Source organism: Trichoderma harzianum (assembly GCF_003025095.1).
Source record: "Trichoderma harzianum CBS 226.95 unplaced genomic scaffold M431scaffold_15, whole genome shotgun sequence".
NCBI classification, from domain to species: Eukaryota; Fungi; Ascomycota; class Sordariomycetes; order Hypocreales; family Hypocreaceae; genus Trichoderma; species Trichoderma harzianum.
The window spans coordinates 725,780-744,831 of NW_020209263.1; the positions used below are offsets into that span (position 1 = coordinate 725,780).

The 19,052-nt window shown below is 50.9% G+C and overlaps 6 protein-coding genes across 6 annotated transcripts; all 6 read right to left on the reverse strand.

Annotated features, from left to right (window-relative positions):
- Positions 1-12: 12 nt before the first annotated feature.
- On the reverse strand, positions 13-2,264 carry M431DRAFT_125136 (hypothetical protein; the record flags this gene model as incomplete). The annotated part of the gene is made up of 4 exons (XM_024912235.1): positions 13-1,184; positions 1,287-1,780; positions 1,841-2,113; positions 2,176-2,264. The coding sequence occupies 4 exons, from the start codon at positions 2,262-2,264 to the stop codon at positions 13-15; spliced, it is 2,028 nt and encodes a 675-aa protein (XP_024769919.1).
- A 1,271-nt stretch (positions 2,265-3,535) lies between these two features.
- On the reverse strand, positions 3,536-4,366 carry M431DRAFT_96266 (hypothetical protein; the record flags this gene model as incomplete). The annotated part of the gene is made up of 1 exon (XM_024924806.1): positions 3,536-4,366. A coding segment is annotated over one exon (831 nt), but the record flags the coding sequence as incomplete, so codon positions are not given.
- A 1,552-nt stretch (positions 4,367-5,918) lies between these two features.
- M431DRAFT_9512 (hypothetical protein) lies at positions 5,919-9,020 on the reverse strand (the record flags this gene model as incomplete). Its single annotated transcript, XM_024924662.1, has 6 exons — positions 5,919-6,108; positions 6,165-6,273; positions 6,334-6,577; positions 6,654-8,633; positions 8,718-8,776; positions 8,972-9,020. 6 exons carry the CDS (start codon positions 9,018-9,020, stop codon positions 5,919-5,921), a joined length of 2,631 nt encoding a protein of 876 aa, XP_024769921.1.
- A 2,136-nt stretch (positions 9,021-11,156) lies between these two features.
- M431DRAFT_512446 (hypothetical protein) lies at positions 11,157-12,846 on the reverse strand. Its single transcript, XM_024919838.1, has one exon. It carries the CDS (start codon positions 12,350-12,352, stop codon positions 11,477-11,479), a length of 876 nt encoding a protein of 291 aa, XP_024769922.1. The 5' UTR covers positions 12,353-12,846; the 3' UTR covers positions 11,157-11,476.
- Positions 12,847-14,354: 1,508 nt separating this feature from the next.
- Positions 14,355-16,055, reverse strand: M431DRAFT_95830 (hypothetical protein; the record flags this gene model as incomplete). The annotated part of the gene is made up of 3 exons (XM_024924747.1): positions 14,355-14,573; positions 14,642-15,390; positions 15,470-16,055. The coding sequence occupies 3 exons, from the start codon at positions 16,053-16,055 to the stop codon at positions 14,355-14,357; spliced, it is 1,554 nt and encodes a 517-aa protein (XP_024769923.1).
- A 1,796-nt stretch (positions 16,056-17,851) lies between these two features.
- M431DRAFT_541995 (hypothetical protein) lies at positions 17,852-18,453 on the reverse strand (the record flags this gene model as incomplete). The annotated part of the gene is made up of 1 exon (XM_024921113.1): positions 17,852-18,453. A coding segment is annotated over one exon (405 nt), but the record flags the coding sequence as incomplete, so codon positions are not given.
- Positions 18,454-19,052: the final 599 nt, after the last annotated feature.

The window sequence follows — 19,052 nt, forward strand, 5'->3', positions numbered from 1 at the left end:
AGGGGGCCTAAATTAAGCAAGCTCATCCTCAGACTCCATTTCTGCGTCCTGCATTTCAGCGCTGATGGAGGCATTGATTCCGATTCGAATAGTTCCAAAAGGCTCCATAGCTGCCGCGCCTTCTTGCTGAACTGATATGATCTTCTTTGTCGCCAGAGACAGTACGTGGAGGAAAGCCTGAGCGGCAACCGCTTTAGAGTGGGTGCCAGTCTCAGCCAGCTCCTCAAACTTGATCCACCGACGACCTTTCGGATCCCGATCATGGATGACGCCCGTCTTTGCAGCCTGTTCCGTGACATATTCCAGGAAATTTTGGCTGTTCACATCAAGACCTTGAGTTGAAACCTGAGTGTTGTCTTGATCAAAGTCCAGGGGACCAACTGGTCCGCCGAGCTGGAAAGGTGAGTCGTGAGAACCAAAGTCGTCCATTCCAAAGAGTGGCTCGGCAGGGTCACTATGGCGGTCAATCATGCCCAGTGCGCTTCCACGATTAAACAATGGGCTTGGAGTAACTTTTGACTTCTGCGCGCTTCCTCGAACAGATGAGCCTGGGACGGCGGAGCCAGGTCTGCTCCATGGCATCATAGACGAAGAGTGACGATCTTCCATTGGTGGTGCCGCATCCATTCCAATTTCAGGAATAGAATGATCACTGAACATGATGTATGCGTCGTCGTGAATGTCGCGGTTTTCGCCTCGCCCAAGCTCAACTTCTTCATCCACTCGCTGCTTCATGTTTCGCTCTTCAGCGTTTTGCTCGTCCTCAAATGCCTCATCCGACTTTCGGCGTCGACCTCGCTTTTTGGGCTCGGATTGCTCGATTTCCTCTGGCTCTCGACCCTGAAGGCGAGCCTTCAACGAGATGCCAACAAAATCGGCCGCCAAGGGGTGAACTAAGCCTGCTGCGTTCTGGTATGCTCCAACATGAGCGATGCCATAGTCATAGAGAAGCGCCATTGCATTCTTTTTCGCCTGGCCTTTGGTAGTAGTCGATTTCTGCTGCTGTCCGAGAACAGAGGCCATGTTTGCAGCATAGTTTGGTTCCCAGTCCTTGATGACTTGCCTATGAAGCGTGATTCTTGTGTCAACCATCGTATGCGGATTTATTCGACGGGATCTGGCCATCCTAGTAGATGCTTGGCCAGACTCTGCCGTTGCTGTTTCGGCTACTTGTGGCTGAGCCTCTTCCGCTTGTTGGATTGATTTGACCGTCGGAATCACCTCTCTACCTGGCAATTGCTCTTCTCCAAAGTCGAGCAGGTTGTCTTCTTCGCTCATGATGATACCTCGCGCCTCTTTGGTTATACGTTGTAATCCAAGACCAACTACAGGGCTTACTTGAACTTGAACAGGCAGAGGTGGTAGCTCTGGCTCTTGGTCAAGGATGCTGATGAGGTTGCCATCTGCGTCGAAATCGAAACCGATTCCCGAAATGGATGGGAATTCATCATCACCAAAGGGTTGGAATTCACCCATATTGTCTGTGTGATGAATTGATCGACCAAACAAAGGGCTGAGATTGCCAAAATCTGAAGGTATGCGGCAGCTTGCGGCAGACTGCGACGAGGGCGGCAGCTGTAGGTTGATCAGTGCAGAGGGGTGGCGTGGCGAAGAACTGCCTTGGCTAGCAGTGCCGAGCGGTGTCATCTGGGAGAACTTGCTAGCCGAACCCTGGCTGGGAAGTAGGACTAGATCTCTATCCCATCGAAGAAGGTCAAGGTTGGGAAGTGCAGCCAATGGGTCGAAGCCGGGGTCATCTTCCAACACGATATTCTGGCGCCTTGGTAGAGCAAGTTAGCTATAATATCACCAATGGGGGTGCATGATTCTGCCAATTTACTTTGTCTTGCCAGCCCGTGGATCAATCTCACTTGTCCGAATGACGCGGAAAAAGGTCACCATATCAGACTGTGTCTTTTCGGCATCTGTGAGAACATAGGAGCACTGCTGGGCGAAAACACGCGACACTCCGTAGAGCAAGTTTCCCTGAAGGCGGAGCGCCAGGGGAGCTCCAGGGTCCAATATCTTTTCACACGCCTTGGGGACGTTGACCTCTTGGATGGCCTTCTTGGTCAGTCTCTTCTGGTTATTTTTGCCAACAGTGGCCACCAGCCTGGATAATGATGATGATGGTTAGCGGAAGACAGCTCGCAGATGAGCAGTTGAAGTGCATACCAAATGGTAGCAACACCATACTGGGTGCTATTCAGAACTACGTGTGATATGTCAGCATGCTGTAGATTGTAACACCTGGATGAGAACATTTCATGACTTACTCTCATGACTGTAAAACATGGTGAATAGGGGGGCCGCCGAACTGCGATGGCAAAGAAGAGAAACTTCGCCAAAGAAACCCGAAGAAAGATGAGACTTCTAGAACAAAGAAAAGGAATAAAATGTAATAAAATGGAGAAGAAGATGCTAATGATGAAGGAGATGTTGATGCATATGCTTGGATCCTGACTTCAACTCCCTTGTCGAACCCCCGTTGAAGTGATTTGCTGCGATGATGAATCTGTTGGAACGAGCGGTAGAAGTTGCATGAAAAAGTTGGAAGCGAGACGCGGCAGCTTCAACGCGTCGAAGCGTGACGTGATGATCAAGGGACGGAGAAGGAACAACGTTGTCCGCCTTCCTTCCTGCTGCCAGTTGTCCAACAGCTGCTGCACTACTAAATACTTCGTCTCATCACTCCGCCAGCTGACAGTTACAAAAAGAGCACAAGTAATAGATATTTGATTCGTTGTTTACAGGTACATAATATAACTATATTGATACTTAATCAAATGAACATCTAGACCTGAGAGACTCGGGCTAGCAATCTCGTCTGCTATCTCATGATAACCATCAGCATGACGGCTGGTGTCATCACCAAAGAAAAGGTATATTCCAAGATGGATCCCACCATCGTTATAAACCACGGCATAAATTGCCTTCTCCGTCTCTCACGTATCACTCTCGGGCAACACTCCGTCTCTCATCCTCGGATCAAGAGCACTCTCCCATCCCACTTGAAAAGAATCCCAATGCAGCATCACATGGCGCCAGGGATCAGGTTGCAAGTCATCGTCCATGGAGTGGCTTATATCAGGCCAGCGATCCGTGTCCCAAAAGCCGGCGGACCAGACATCTAGCATGCTCTCTGCGTTGACCAAGAGATCCCATGAGGCAGGATCCGACATGTCCATGTCCGGTCTGTTCACGGGAGTTTCTAAACGGCTCCAGGCGGTGTACGCTCCCTCGTCTCCGTAACTCCCAAAGGAACTGTACTGGTCAAATTGCATTCCCGTTTTTCGCGTCCAGTTATCCCTGAGCCCTCGAGAAAGTATCATTCCAAACCCGTGTGCTGGGCATTGTCGGGCCTTCTCCTTCATCTTGTTTATGAAGAAGTAATATCCTCCTTCTACTTGACTCCCAAAACCATATCGCGCCTGAGTGTCAATACATATGCCCTCATGCATGCATTCTATGCCTTGAGAAAGGACATAGGGCATCAGCCTCTCGTTAAGAAGGCCGTCGTATTCTGCAGACAATATCAGCCAAACCATTCCATAAGAACACAAAGATGGTGATATATATATGTGTATATATCGATGGGCAGGGTTAAAGACTTACCTAATTCACGCAGCTGCCGACGAAACCACGCCTGCAAGGTAATAACCTGGCACAATTCCCAAGGAGCCGTCAATCCATCCACAAGACTGCGCTGCAACTTCGAAATCTTATCCACGCAGGCATCGACCTTGTGCTGAATGATCTGGTTGTTCTGGCTGACTTGAACATCCAGGAATAAGTCCTTGCAAAAGATGGACAAGATGTGGAACATGTACATCGACTGTCGAATCCTCCTCATCTCGTCAACCGACACTGGTCGCCGTTTAACAGAGTCCCATAAGGGGCGAAATAAACGTCCCAGGCCGAGAATGCAGTCTTTCACAAATGCGGCTGATAGCTGGGATATCTTGTTCCACAAGTAAGAGATCCTGTGGGCATCTTGAAGACTGATTGGGATAGATGAGTATCCAGGGCCAGAATGCTGTAAGATAAAGGCCTGGTCCCGTATCCCTCGGAAATTGGCCACTTCGGAGTCGATCTGATCCATCGACAAGTCGGTAAAGCATGGCAATTTCACACCCAGCTTCTCGACCTGGTGTGCGACAATGGCATGAATAAAGAGGTCCTCGCCGAGCTCATTCTTGAGAACGGATAAAATGATACCCGCTGGGTGGTTGTTAAAAATGTTGTAAAAACTCCTATTGGAGAGGATAAAGTCGTTTAATGTGGCTATGTTTGGCAAGTGCTCCATGATGGAAAGAATCAGCTCCGACGGGAGATCGCCAATGCTCAAGGTCGCCATGGTCTTAGATTTAGAAGTCGAGTGTGGAGATATGTGAATAGGAATAGGCGGTTATCAAGCCGAGTGTGGATATATGAGAATAGGAGTAGGCAGTTATGAATCAGGGGAGATGCGCAGTTGCAAATCAGGACAAGATGATGGCTGCAAGAAGTGTTCGGAACGAGTGATATTGAGCTACGACTTGAAAAGAAGAAAAGGGGGGAGGAAAACAAAACAAAACAAACTGCCAGGGGGGCAACGGATATATATGCAATTTCATGGCTGAAACCCAATATATTCCACAGATAAGCATTTGAAGCTAAATCCAGAGTATCTCGCACGATATCGACCCTAACACATCTCCTGGACGTATATCTACGCCTCTTTGACGAAGGTATATGGTCTAACTTAGAGGTAAGTACTTGGTGGCTACGAGAAGATTCCTGAAATCCACCTTGATAAGTCTCCTTTTACAGAGAAGATGAGATACAAACACCGGTCAGACCACACTCACTCACCCATTACCAGAGCCCACCAAGACGCAGAGCATATCAAAGCCTCAATGTAAAAGGGGGGATCAACCAAAATTCCATTTGCAGTTTGTGACGCTACTATCTAACGGCGGCCCGAACGCTCAGCACCGCCGTACATGGAACGAGATCACTTGATTCTCTAGTTCTAAAGCCATAATTCCCTAAAAACCTGATACTTCTTTTCTTTCCCCCTATCTCTGTCTGCCTCCTCGCCAACCCAAGGCGAGTCAAAGCTGCAAAAACAAACGGTTCCCCCGACACGCTCCAAAAGTTCCCTTGATATTCCATCCACCACTACCCGCGCCCGTAGTTGCTCGCCCTTGCAAAAACCAAATCACAAAGAGCCATTCCTAAATGCAAAGCCCATTCACTCGAAGGGGCATCCAATGGATGAATGCACGATGATAAGAGAAACACCAACACAGAAAAACTTAACCGACTAGGGCTTGAACTTCTGCTATTGCTGTTTGGGGGGAGATAACGAAACCTAGAAAGAAGACAAAAACAAGAAAAAACAAAACGATGAATAGCCGGCCTCCTTTGTACTCCCTGTTCCTTTCTACATGACTTTTGGGTTAGCTGCCGCCGTTCTTTTCGATACGTGCGGAGCATACATGACTTCTCTATTCCATCGTTACGACTTGGGGGGCAAAAAAGATGACAATTAAAATGGGATCGATGGGGGAGCGGGGAATGTTGTAAATATGGAAACTGTAGCCACTCGAATAAAAAAAAAGGAATATGGTGTAATGTGTAAAAAGTTTCATGAAAGGGGGTATTGGATTACTGTAGTGTCATAGGGTCTATATACACATGAAGTGGTCATGGGGATCGTGTTGTTGCTCTGTTGTGATGTGTTGTGATGTGTTGAACTGGGGGGAAAGGGGAAAGGGGTGTGTGCGCCTGCGCGCGAATCCTGCGGCAGGAAAGTATAACGAGATGCTCTCGATTTAGAATCAACGGCTGTCGCGGTGCAGTTGTTCCTTTTGTTGTTTGAGACTTATGGTCCCGGGACAGGACGCTCAAGATTGAAGAGCGGGATTGTGACCTCAAGACTGAGCAATGACGCCTTGTGTGCCACCCAACTGACGCTTGACTTGCTCACGAGCCCAGCGAGCGGTCTCTATCGTGCGCGGCTGGAAGTCGCGGTTGGTCTTGGTCTCCTTAATCATCGCCGTCAACCAGCCCTGTCGGAAAGCATCAACAAGCTCGCCATTGGGATAGGCGTCAGCCAAGTCACTAAAGATGGTGTTAGCATATTCGTTCTATTACGTAGATATTAGTTAGGTTCTTACCCGATGACTCCCATAGCCGCCCTCATAAGTGACTCGCTGCGGTTGGCATCAGTGCTGATGAGGTTAAGAAGCTGGAAGATGGCGGGAACATATTGCTGAAGGACTTGCGCTGCAGAAAATTTGTCAGTATTACAATTACGGTAGGGCAGAAATGTGAGATCAAACGTACTCTTTCCGCTGGACTTCATGGCACCGATAATGCCACCCCACGCATCCATGATACCTTCTCGCAGAGAGATGACATAGTAGTACATCTCATCGGGTCCCTCGGGCGTTGCTGTGACTGTGGATGCTTGCTCCAAAACCTGAGCAACGACTGACAGGTACGTCTCGAAGTGGCCTCCGATGGCGCCGGCAATATCACCAAAGCACTGCAGAATAGCGGGCTTGAACTGGTTGGCAAGAGTGGTACTCTGTGAGACGGCGAGTTAGTTATGTCAAGACCCAAATTGTCTGTCGCTGGCGGTGAAAATTAAAGGAAAAACTCACCCTTAGGTTGTTGAGGAGATAGTTCATGAAGTTGTCGCAGAAAGGCTGGCTGCGCTCGCCCATGGATCGCGTAATGTCGCTGACGAGGCCAATAGCCATCGAGCAGAGACTAGGCTCGTCTTGGTTTCCGAGAGCATTGTACAGGAATGGAACAAAGGCTTCCATGTATTTGATAAAGTCTTCCTCCATGGTAGTTGACAGGGCGCTGATGGTGGCGAAGATGGCCTCGGGCACGCTAGACTTTCCTCCGATAGTGCTTAGGATCTGAAGGAGGACCTGCATGATGCGATCACCTTGAGGGGTAATCTCCTTATCAAGGCGCGAGATGATGGCTTGCAGAACGGTGCACAGGCTGTTTTGCATCTCTTCCAGAGTCAGCTTGTCCTCGACGCTAACGACCTGAGTCTGCAGAGGAATGGTCTCCTCGAGACGCTTGATGATGACATCAGACAGGGATGCGATGGCCGGCAGGCTCTCAGAGGCAGAGTTCTGAACAAAGACATTGAGGACTTCGTAGGCGGCGGTTCGCACGGATGTCTCGGTATCCTGGCGAGCAGTGACGTCCAGCAGGGAGCTGACGGCCTGGTTAAAGTGAGGAGTAATGGGGTTAGAAGAAGCACCAAAATCGCCGGCGAAGCGCTCGGCGAGGTTCATCAGGGCCCAGCAGCAAGATGGGGCCATCTTGGCGTTGCTAATGAGGCCCTTGAAGAGGGACGCAATCAGCGTGGGAAGATGCTGTTGAGCATCAATAGCCTCTGAGCACGCCTCGGTGACGCGGCCCAGGGCATAGGCGGTGGAGTCCTTGACCTGGAGAGACGAGTCGTCCATCATGGTGATCAGGACAGGCAGAGCCTGCTTGACAATGGGCTCCAGAACCTTCTCATCGGGGCCCTCCATAATGGCGCCAAATGCAGAAACGGCAGCGTCTCGGTTGTGCCAGTCATCAGATCTCAGGTTCGACTCAACAAAGGACAGAACTGGAGCAATGATGGTGGCGTTGACAGCCTGAGAGTAGAGCTGCAGACACTGGTAGGCAGCCCGGGACAAGTTGTACTCATCATCCGTAGCATCCTCGTCCTGCTTGGTCAGGAGAGTCAACAAGACAGGAACAACCTCATTGGCGGCAACGCGCGCAAAGTTGTAGAATGAGCGCATCTGGTCCGAGCTCTCGACCTGTGAGTTGTCGTCTTCGATGGAAATTTCCTCTTCGCAGACGGTGCTCCAGAATTCGACGGCCAGCTTGGCGACGTCCTCATCCTCGGATTTCATCCCGAGAATGGTCAGGCCAAAGAGGGCCTTCTCCATGTAGAAGCGCATGTTCTCGTAGTAAAGACCCATGATGCGGTTCAGGCAGCCGAAAGCGCCCTGCTGGATTCTCGAGTCATCGGCCTGGGTGGCCTCGCAAACGACTTGCATGATGTAGTTTCGCTCGCCCTCATGCTTGAAGTTGTTGGCAACAAACTCGAGCGAGTCGCCAAGCGCCGTGATGGCGGCGAGTCGGACCTCGACGTTGGCCTCCTCCTTGCGAGCGCCCTGGACGACAGCGGTCAGGATGGCGTTGGAATGGGTTACGAGAGCGAGTCGCAGCTCGGAGTCTTGGCTTTCGCAGATGTAGCCAATGGTGGTGAGTGAAGCCTGCTTCTGGTGATCGGCGCCCTCGCTCACGTTCTTGACGAGGAAAGGAAGCAGATCGGGCCATTGGTTGCGGGGCAGCTCGATGGCGGCGATGGAGGAGATGACTTGGGCGGCAGCATTGCCAGCACGGGTGTTGCTTGAGGACAGGGTCTGCAGTGTCAGCTGCTTCACCCGGCTCTTGGTCTCATCGTCCGTTCCCTGAAGCCATTTTGTCTGCAGCTCCTGCTGCCTGGCGAAGTCTCTGGCTGTGAAGGCGTTCTTGAGGGCAATACCGGCAGCGGCTCGGATGGAGCTCTCTGCTTGTTCGTTTGCGAGTTCTTGAACGAGTGTAGCGAGGTACAGCGGCTATACGAAGGCGAAAAAGAGAAATTTTGTCAGTGTCTGCGATCGGATCTTTTGTTGATTCAAGGGAGGCGGGCAAACACGTACGAAGTTACTCTCCGCTGCCTGGGTGAGTTGTTGTTCGGCGGCGTTTCGCAGGTTCGCATCTGTAATTATTCACCTCTGGTTAGCTGAGGATGCTCTGTAGCTCGGTTTCCCAAAGTCGCTTTCTTCTTCTTTCCGCCCCCAAGACGGGCGTCCTGGAGAGCAAAGGGCCGTCACAAGCAAACAAAAGTGCCCCTCTTGAGGGGTGCGCAGGGAGGGATTCTGCGGTAGAGTTTTTCCCTCCACTGGGTACTAACCTGCAGACAGCGAGTTGGCGAGCACCGTATTAATCTCTGAGCTCGACATGGTTGCGGTCTTTAAAGCGTCCTGTCATGCGGCGTCTTGAGGCCCTGGTGATGCTGGTGGGAAGCGCCCTGTTGTGATGAGCGGCCACACACGTGTTGGACCAAGGGGGGGGAGGGAAGAAGGGCGTAGACGCGGGGGAGTTCCCAAGGCGGAGGCGGAGAGAGAAAAAAGAGAAAGTAGAAAAAAAAGGGTAGCCTCGTGGGATACACGTAGTTGGTTTGGCGCGACAAGGCAGAAAAAGGAAAAGGGCGGTCTATTGAAATTTGGGCGATGTACTTTTTCTCAGTCTTGGAACCGTGAGCGTGAGGATCCCAACAGCTGCCTGGCTGTATTACGGTCAGAAGCAGACGCAGAAGGGGAAGAGAGCGAATAGGGTCGAGGGATCGCACAGAGGGTCTGCCTCCAAATAGTAAAAGGTCGGCAAGGGGGGTAGTTTTGTGCTGTGGGATGACGGGGCCCAGAGATGCTACCGCCTTGCTACCGCCACTTTCTTGCAGCTGCACGACTGCGTGCCTGTGTAGGCGCTATTTTAGAGGGAGAGGTGCTAAAGAGCGTGCCGGGCTGTGAGAATGACGCAGCGATGCCGTGCTGTCACGAGGTTCGGGAAGTGCCTGTAAATGCGGCCCAGGGGTGGTGGTTCTGTTGAAAAGAGCAGAAGAAGAGAAAAGAAAATAACAGCACAGTTGAGTTCAAGGGTTGAGACAGAGAAGTATGCCGAGTTTGTGGAAATGGGTCAAGAATGCAAACAATGAATAGAGTTTCGTCAACCTAACCTGAACCAAGATCAGCACACAGCGGCACTGCACTGCACAGCTGGGCGATCCAGACAGTAATAGCGGTCGTCAACAGCAGCGGGCGGCACTTGACGGTGCTTCCGGGTGCTTCTCTCAGGGCCCTTCCAAGGGCGAGCTTCCACTAAACATGGAGGGCTCCCCCGCTATGTACCAAGTTCCAGCCAGCAAGCTGAGCAAGGCGCGGGAGGATATGTGGATTGATTGTTTTCCCCCCGGCGTGGACGAATCAGCGTCGGCCGTGGCGGGTTTGCAGCGGGGCCAAGGGCGACGTCGCTGCCCCGGCGAAACGGCGGTTAACACAGCTGAGGCCTGCGGGAAAAAAAAGAAGAGGGCGAAAAAAAGCTTAGCGACAGGCGGGGCGGGCGGATCTCAAGGTTGCCGCCAAGGGAAAGTTGTGAGACAGCCCTTGAGCACATGCAGATTCTTGTCTTCGACGCCTCGCGAATACGATAACATAGATAACCAACATAACCCGCAGCACCGAGCACAGTACAGTACAATATTCGTACTTTACCTGTAGATACCTCTACATATTGTACTATTGATATCACCACGAACTACTACCTAGTACCTAGTAGGTAGAGCATGGAACGGGGCGGATCAGCAGCGCAGTGGCAAATTGTGCACATCCTGCCGTCATCCAGGCCTGCTTGATTCGCTGCTCCCGCTGTTCCGTGCCTGTGACGAGCATGACAGACCCTAGTTCCGTTTGTGCCTGTGCTGTCATGTGATTCATCACTAGAAACAGCTGCAATGACAGCATTCGACATCCGTTGGAGCCTCAATAAGGCGGCACTACTGTACTGCTAGTCAGACCGGCTGGAAACTCGCCCTATTTTGCTTGCTTCAGCGGGGTTCCGTCAAAACAGGACCCTTTCGGAGGGTTCATGCAATCATCTCAGCTGGGCTGCGTTATGCTTATACCTGCTAAGGCACTTCTTAATGAAGCAGACCAGACGTCTTGTTTTTCCTTGAAAGTCCTTCAACGTCGCATCCAATATCTTTGCCGCCAACGGTAATCAGTGTTCAAAACAACAACAGGCACAAAAAAAAACATTGATGATACATGACAGTCCCTTCGCACGCACCCGCAGCTCAACTTTCGCACAGTGCCCGCAAGGTTGCCTATTGCGGGACGGGTTTCCAACAGCTTCCATTATTCCCCGCTCCCGACGTTCTCTTTGTCTCACTCGTAAACGCAGAATATTCTCCACAGCTTCCAGGGCAACGAGATGCTGGAAAGTTTTATCGATAGCACATGCTGATGAGGGGTGCTGACTTTTGCACTGCGGTTGAATGAAATGAATGTGATATAATATGAATATGACGATGGTGAGACGCTTACGCGGCGGCGTCTTGGAAACCGATTTCATCAAGCTTTATATTGACTATCGACATGCAACATATCTGACCTTAACTGCTAGAGGGACCCTTCCCAGGCGACAAATTCTCCTTCACTTTGAGCCTAGTCGACAGCTTTTGGGGTGCCTCCACTAATGATATAGTCTTCTCTAGCGACGTCTTCTCAGGCGATTTAGCCTTCCCTTGAGAACTACCCTCGGGTCGTGATGGTGAAATGTTCCTTGGCATCAATACATTCTGTCTCTCTGATGCCGGTAGCTTGGGCTCACTCTTCTCCAGCGCACCAGAAACTCCATGTTCCTAAGGTAAAGTCTCTGGAGGCTGAAGAGTTTCAAGCCAATCTGCAACATGGTCAGAGGGATCGACGTCAGGGTCGCTGGAATATCCGGCCGGAGGCTCCCAAAAATCCGCGGCACCAGAAATCGCCGCAAGTTTTGCATTTGCCCACTGGATATCGATCATGACTTTCATCTTAGCAGCATCTTCTTTTGCCATGACTAGGCTGAACACGTCTCCAGTTTCGATGGGGCGGCAGTTTTCTTTCCTTGACTCCATGATGAGACCTTTATCCTGCTCTCGTTGGATTGTCTGAAGCATTCTCGCGATAGCGTCGTTGTCTACTTTAATTCTTTCTGCTGGATTGTTGCCGGTCCTGGGTAGCCAATGGAATTGCAATTGAAAGATACAATTCTCATTCTCAAGTGAAGGAATGATCCCATGGAACTTCAATCCAAAAAGACATTTACCCCACCAGGAATGAAGAGTAGGGTGCAAGCAGAGCATGTTCCAAGATTTGTCAGAAGAACCTGGCGCCAAAAGAAGAAGTTCATGGAACGATTGTGCATCTTCGCCGCCCAGTAGACCTTCTACGGCAGGGACAAAAAAGTGACACTGAGATATGCTTGCCGCACTTGCAGTAATCGCAAAAGGGATGATGTGGCAGACTTCAGGGTAAGCAGCTCCTGTGAGGATGCATACTCCACCATCCCTGGCAAAACATTTGTCGCGCTCTCTGGTGTTTCGATTGACACTCTTGGTATCCGTGCCGCCATCGCTACTTTTGCGCTGGCTACTTCGACTCCGGCTATCTCCACGTTGGCTACCTCTTCCACGGAGACTACCGCCCCGTGAGGCTTGGGAGGCTGTTTGGTTCTGAGTCGATTTTTCTCCAGGCATTCTACCTCGCACCACTGGAGTAAAAAAAAAAAGTCAGCAAACATTCATTGCTAAAAGGGGGGGTAGGGGAGGGTGAGGGTGAAAATAATCACTAAAGGATATGTAAGAATCTATGGTGTAGTATGGATGCCTTAATGTGTAAGATTCTTGGCTGAGGCGGCGTAGAAACTCCAAGGGTATCAAAATAAGATATGACAGCTGGAGATGCGTAAATTGGAAGCCTCCATCAGCGTCGGACGCAAATGCGCCAGTTGGTGTGTTAATCGTCTTCTCAAGCTTGGCAATCAGCTCCAGTCTGATTCTCACTTCTTCGGTAGGAATGATGGGGTCCGGATTCGCATGACGTGGTCGCGCTTCTGCATAACGAAGCAATGCCTCTTTTGCCTCTGTAGTGGTGTTTTCTGAAAGAAGGAATTCGTCTATAGCAAGCCGAATTCTTTCATGGAGTTTCGATTCATCCATGTTGACTGACACTTGGGAGGGCGATGACAGGATCAGAACCAGGTAAGAGAGAAGAAGGGAAAACAGACAAGATAGCTAACGGATCGAGGGAACGGAGATGAGTAGAACTATTAGGAAGGAATAATCCGTGAAAGTCTCCGAGCCCCACCGGCCTTCGTTTGCTAAACTCTGTTTGCAATCCGTGAAAAGCTACCTGTGCCACAGTTAGGCGGGCAACTAAAGTATATACACTCAGCCCTGCCTACCTGGTAGTACATACGGCCGCATTCACTTGAGCCGGATGCTTTCTTCCGTGCCAACTCAGTCACTCTTCAGATTCCCAGGGGAGAGAGAAGGTTCCAGAGACCTATCATTGTGGATGCCTGGTACTTGATTCACTGAACTTTGAATCCATCAGTGAACTGTAGAATCTACCTACCTTATTCACCAAGACTAATGTGGGAACCCGTTTGAAGGGGAGGGATGGTGATACCTTGGTATTTACCTACCTCTAAGGAGGTAGTGGGCAATATCGAGCTCCAGCTTTCAAGGAATTCAACTCTTAGGTACTTGCAGCTTGAGATTCATTAGTACCAGGTAGCCCGGTAGAGCTCAAATTGAAATGTTCCAACGTTTGGTCAAAGACTCGGCCATTATCAATAGAATTAAATCTTATTCAAGTCATCAATTATATCATACAACTAACCTTCCTAGTAGTAAGTAGATGCTTGGTGACGATGAAATCAACGAGCCCTTAATAGTTCAATGATCGGTTGACTTTTGAAGGAGGATGACTGCAGTTCGCAGTTAGGATCCAATACAACTTATTTCCAGCATACTGCCCATTCTGCAGGCAAAAACGTGGCTGAATACCTACCCAAATTACAGGCATGTACTATACCGATCTGCCTTGCAGTACCTGGAAAATGATCTTTGTTTTTTACTCTTGCGTGAGTCTACAGCAAATGATATCAAGAGAGGTGGTTATAGATACAATCGAGCAATCGTCCGTACACCCGGTTCCCTTTTTGCCGTGGGCATCCAATATGCTGGTAGCTGGTTCTAGAAATGGGTGTGAAAAGATATAAACTACTAGGTAGATAGCTGTAATGAGTGACACCAGAAAAGATTGGTTATGTAGAGTAGTATGTTTATTTGCCTTTTCGTTATTCATTACGTGTAAATGAGAAAATATAATAATAATAAAAGAACATCAATTTAAACTCCAAGTCGTCATCAAGCATTCATGGATCGTAAGACATGAAGAAAGAAATAAGAAAAAAAGATCCAACTTCTCACTCGCCCCCTCCTCCAATCCCCTTGAATCGTCCCTGCAAAAAAAGAAAATGATAAGATCAAGCCAGCTCAGTTATATCCCATCCATGCAATACATTCCATCTTCCTTCTCTTTTTGAGTCAGACTAATTCTTCGCCTCGCGCGGTAGATGGCTTCTTTGTATCCAAGACAAATAAAGAGGCAAGTCGACAAATATCCAAATCTTACTCATAAAGAATCAATCATGTTATGAGCTTCAGGACGTGGATGTGAGGTTGAGATTCCTCAACGGTAGCGAGGAGCTGCGCGGTCGTAAATCACCTCAGTCTCCCTGACGACATTGCGATCACGCTCGTCCCGCCGAGGAGGCGCACGCCTGTCATAGCTTCGTCGGTCAACTTCCTCATAGTAGTCAACCTCGCGGTCGAATCGAATGTCGCGCTGTCGCTGTCGCTTGGATCGTCGAATATCATCAGATAGTTCAGTCAATTGAAGAACATCGTCCTGAGGGGAAGATTGGGTTAGCAGACTGTGTGTATTTGACTTGGACACTTCAACCGATCGTCACTTACATATTTGAGGTAATCCATGACATAAAAGAATTGATCAGTCTCCTCATACTCGTAGCCAAGCTCTTCGATGGCCTCGCGGATCACCAGGTCCTTAGTGATCTCAGTCCACATCTCCTTGGGAGGAGCAGGAGAGCGGCCGACCCGCCTGTCGATTTCAATCTCACGGTCACGGTCGAGGATGGAAACGCTGACGCGCTCACCCCGGAGAGCGGGAGGAGGCGAGGGCGCCCTGTTGGACAAGTCATCCCGGACATCCCTATCCCTCTCTCTCTCCGGCACAAACTTGGTCCTCCGCACACCGCTGTACTTGCTCCAGGTGGTGTCGGTGGTTGCGCCGCCAACGCCATCCATGCGTATCCGCTCAGTTCCAGGAGGCACGTCGACAATGGCCCAGTTCTTGGTAGCACCGCCCCAGGCCTCGCCCATGCGTCCCCGAGAGTCGACCTTGGAAGTGATGTACTCAGCCTCATCGTCCTCGACGGGGCCGCGTGCAGCGGCAGAGTGAGCCCTTCTGCGGGTCTTGGTCTCCTCGACCTTCAAGTCGCGACGGACAACAATGTCGTCGTCATAGAAGCGGCTGGAACGCCTTTCACGGCTCTTTGAGCGAGTGCGGCTAGCAGATCGGTGAATGTCAACCTCAGCGCGGCCCTTGGACAGTGAAATGTCAATGTCTGTCTCGCGGGTCTCGCGCTCTCTCGGGCGGGGCCGGGCCGCTGGAGGCGGGGATGGCTGTCTGGCTTGGATCATGCCTAGGAACCCGTTAGCATCGAACTCTAATTGACAACACCTGATGGCTGAAACGTGTCCAGGGGGAAAAGCCAAACTCACCATGATCAATGTCTGTGTAGTGCGTAATAACCTCACGCTCAATGACCGGGCCGCGGATGACGGGGGGTGCCGGAGGGGGAGAAGGCGAAGGCGAAGGCACTCGCTCACGCTCGCGCTCTCGCTCGATGATGCGGATGTGCTCCGAAGCAGTGTCGGACGGCTCAACATAGCGCACGGCTCTGGGCGAGGGGGACCTGCGTCTGGCGAGGGAGGGGCTTCTGATCTTCTCGACGATTCTGGTGCGAGAGTGCTCATGCTCGGGCTCTGAAGGCGAAACGCTCTGGGCCCTCCGCACAATGCGCTCCTCGCGGAAGCGAATCGGGCTGGGCTCCCTGGGCGGGCGGTCATAGGGATCGGCCTCGCGCTGGCGCAGGACCATGGGGCCAGCCTCAGGCCTTCGAGAGCGGTTCAGGAACTCGGGCAGATTGCCATCTCTCTCGCGGATGTGGACGTCAAACTCCTCAAAATCGCCTCGGCGGGATCTTGGGGCGGGTGGCGCGGGGCTGCGGGTGACGGTGCGTGTGCGGATGGTATCGTCAAACTCGACGGCAGACCGGCGTCCGTAGTCTTGGTCTCGGTAAGCCATGCTTTAATTTCGTGTGTTTCTCTTGTCTTGGTCTCGTGTTCCGCTGGTTTCAAAAGTCAAGCCCAAAAGATCAAAAGATCAAAAGATGAAGTTCGGCGCCTCGTTCGCTTTGTATGTTTGAGCGACAAAAGCCGGGGCAAAGGGCAGGTTATTTCTGTGGTGACTTTGCTTTATCAATCAGTATAAGCGGGAGGAGTTGGAGCGGGGTCTTGATGTGGGAACGTCATGCGGCTGAGGCTCCTTGTGACGTTTTGGACGCGAGAGAGTGAGTGAGCACTCACATTAATTGACTGGGAAGACAAAGAGACACGCGCACCGGAGCGAGCGATTTCGACGGAAGCGGGATGAGAGGGTGAAATCAGTGCGCAGCACAGATTCGAGCGACAGATGCAAGTTGGGTAGAGTACAGAGAATGGAGAACAAGAGACAGACAAAGCGACGCAGCGACTGTTGCTGCTGGTTTTGAGGATTTTCTAGCCCTCCACTTGCAAAGCGGGCGCCAACGGCCAGAGGGGCAGTGATCCATGACTTTTTTTCTTTCAGAGGCAGCAAGGCAGTATCAGCTGGCGACAGGGGTTGGCCAACGTCATCCCGGCAGCGAGAAACGGGCTCAGGCGATCAAAGCTGGTGCTGGGAACCTGACCTGATGTCTTGTGTCATTCACATTCATTGGAGGCCCGAAAAAAGAAGCAGGGGGCCGGGATGCGCCACTACCGTGTTGGAAGTGGAAGGCTAGCTAGGTGCTCTATTGTCTTGCTCTTGTTCTTGTTTTTTCTGCTTCTTCTTTTTTCTTTCATGTGCTGAAACACGTTTCCGCTCGGTGACTCTATCTCGGACTTGCATGGGAATCCTCGCTTGTCTTGGAGCCCAAGCGGGGACCTGGCCTGGATTCGATTGCATTCAGGTTGCTGATGGGAAATGACTGACTGACTAGGTTGCTACAAAGGATAGGATAGGATAGGTAGGTAAACATGCACTCACGATGCATGCGGATGGAGTCGATACATCCATGCTGTAAGTGAGAAGCGAGCACCTATTACTACTGCGACAAAGCAAGGTATACTCGTAGTAGCAGTCTATGGACGGTATAGCAGTGGTGATGGATACATGCCCAACAATCTTACCTCCAGCAACCAAACGTAGATACATGTAATACTGAGTCCAGACTTTTTGTCGTGGTGGTGTCTATACCAGCGATAACGACGATGACGCTGTTCCCTCACTTTGGGCCTCCAGGCCTCCTAGATGTGAGACACTCTGTGAGTGCTGGATACCGAATCCAAGGCTGTTGTTGTAAAGCCACAGCAATCAGGAGATGCCCGTCCATCCATCCATCCCATCCCATCCCATCCCATCCCATCCATACGGAATTCCATCCATCCCAGCCTTGAATCTTGTTAGCGCAAGCCCACCAAACTCTCGTTAGCACGGCCACACATTCTAGCAGCGGCTCGGTCCATGGGCCATCCCTAGTAGCAGAAGATGGGAACTGTAACTTTCAGTGTACGATACGAGCAACCTCCAATCACTCGACCTTGTGAGAGGGCGCAGCAATCCGCGACCCTCTTCTCTCCTATCCCTCTTTTTTCGGCTCTCCTCTCTGACTCTTTTCCCCTCCTGCTTCTCTTTGCTTCCCTCTCAAAGAAACATTTGCATCCCCCCGGCTCCGTCCGTCCCCATCGCCGGAGGGGCTGTGAAAAAGCGACCCCAACCAACCACTCCGATTCCAGCCCAACCTGATCCATTTGCCAGAAACCAAGCAACCAAGACCAAGTCAAGCTTTCCCCCCCATTAGCGCCTGGCATCTTCCTGACGCAATAGTGCAGCGAGCTAAAACGGTCTATGCCTCGATACTAATCACATTTCTTGCGGGTTTTTTTTCTACGAGTACTTTCGCTCCCCTCACTAGCAGAGGAGCGACACAGCATGATGATGGCATAGAATACTTTTCTTTCAATGCAAGACGAACTAGAAAACTCCAAGCCGAAACAGACTACCCCCCCTGGCTGGTTGGGCATAATTCGGCCCCCCCTCCATCTTTTTTTTGCTTGTTGCTCTCGCCCTCTTTTTCTTTCCATGACCTTCTCGAAGAAACTATGTACTCGTACACCCATGGCAAGGCAAAAAGACGGGCTATTACACCATGAGAATTGGATGCTTTGGCTAGGATACAAGCCCGTTCGCAGTGACCCCGTCCGGTGACATGCGCCGGCCTGAGAGCCTGACAAGGCGTCCATCCCATCCATCCACTCTTACCTGCAAGCACAAGCACAAGGGAAAAAGAAGAAAGGACAAGACATGGCGTCACGGCACAAGTTCGTCCCTGGTCCCCGGCTGGGAAACTAGAACAGACCAGACCACCCCCGTCACATGCGTCAATAAGCCCTGGCCATCGTGACCCCAGCCCGGGCTAGTACAGTAGTAGGGGATGGATGGTGATGGTGGTCTGGTCAAAGTGTGTGTGTGTGTGTGTCTCGAGACTTTGATTTAAACGATTTCCTAGCAAAAGAGCCGGGCGAGATAAATTAAGAATAACCATAATTGAAGTCAACATCGTAGATTTAGTAGCATTTAATTTAATACCTATACTACTGGGGCATGTACTGCACGAGGTAAGCGCTTCTTCAATGTTGCAGACCGTACATACAAAACATACAGCACCTTGGAGGTAAGTAATCGACACTAAAAACTGCAGCTTATGTGCAAGCAAACGCAGGTCCACATGCAGCAACTCCGCCATCAAACCGCTTGCTTGCTCTGCTCAGCTAGCTAGCATCCGCTCCATGAGATGCAAGGAACGTGTTTTTTTTTTTCTTTTACTCCTGACTTGCCGCGGTGCCGTACGGAGTACACGTATCCCATTTGCTCATATATCTCCTAGTCAGAGAGAGACTCCGTTGCGGCTCTGCTGCCGGAGTCCACATCGCCAGTTCTCGGCCCGTCATCTCACCTCACAGCCCTCTTCAAGGCGCCCCCTTTCTGCTCTTCCATGTTCAA

What these genes read in the sequence shown, in the direction of transcription:
- M431DRAFT_512446 (XM_024919838.1), bottom strand. Translation starts at nt 12,352, where the DNA reads ATGCCTGGAGAAAAATCGACTCAGAACCAAACAGCCTCCCAAGCCTCA.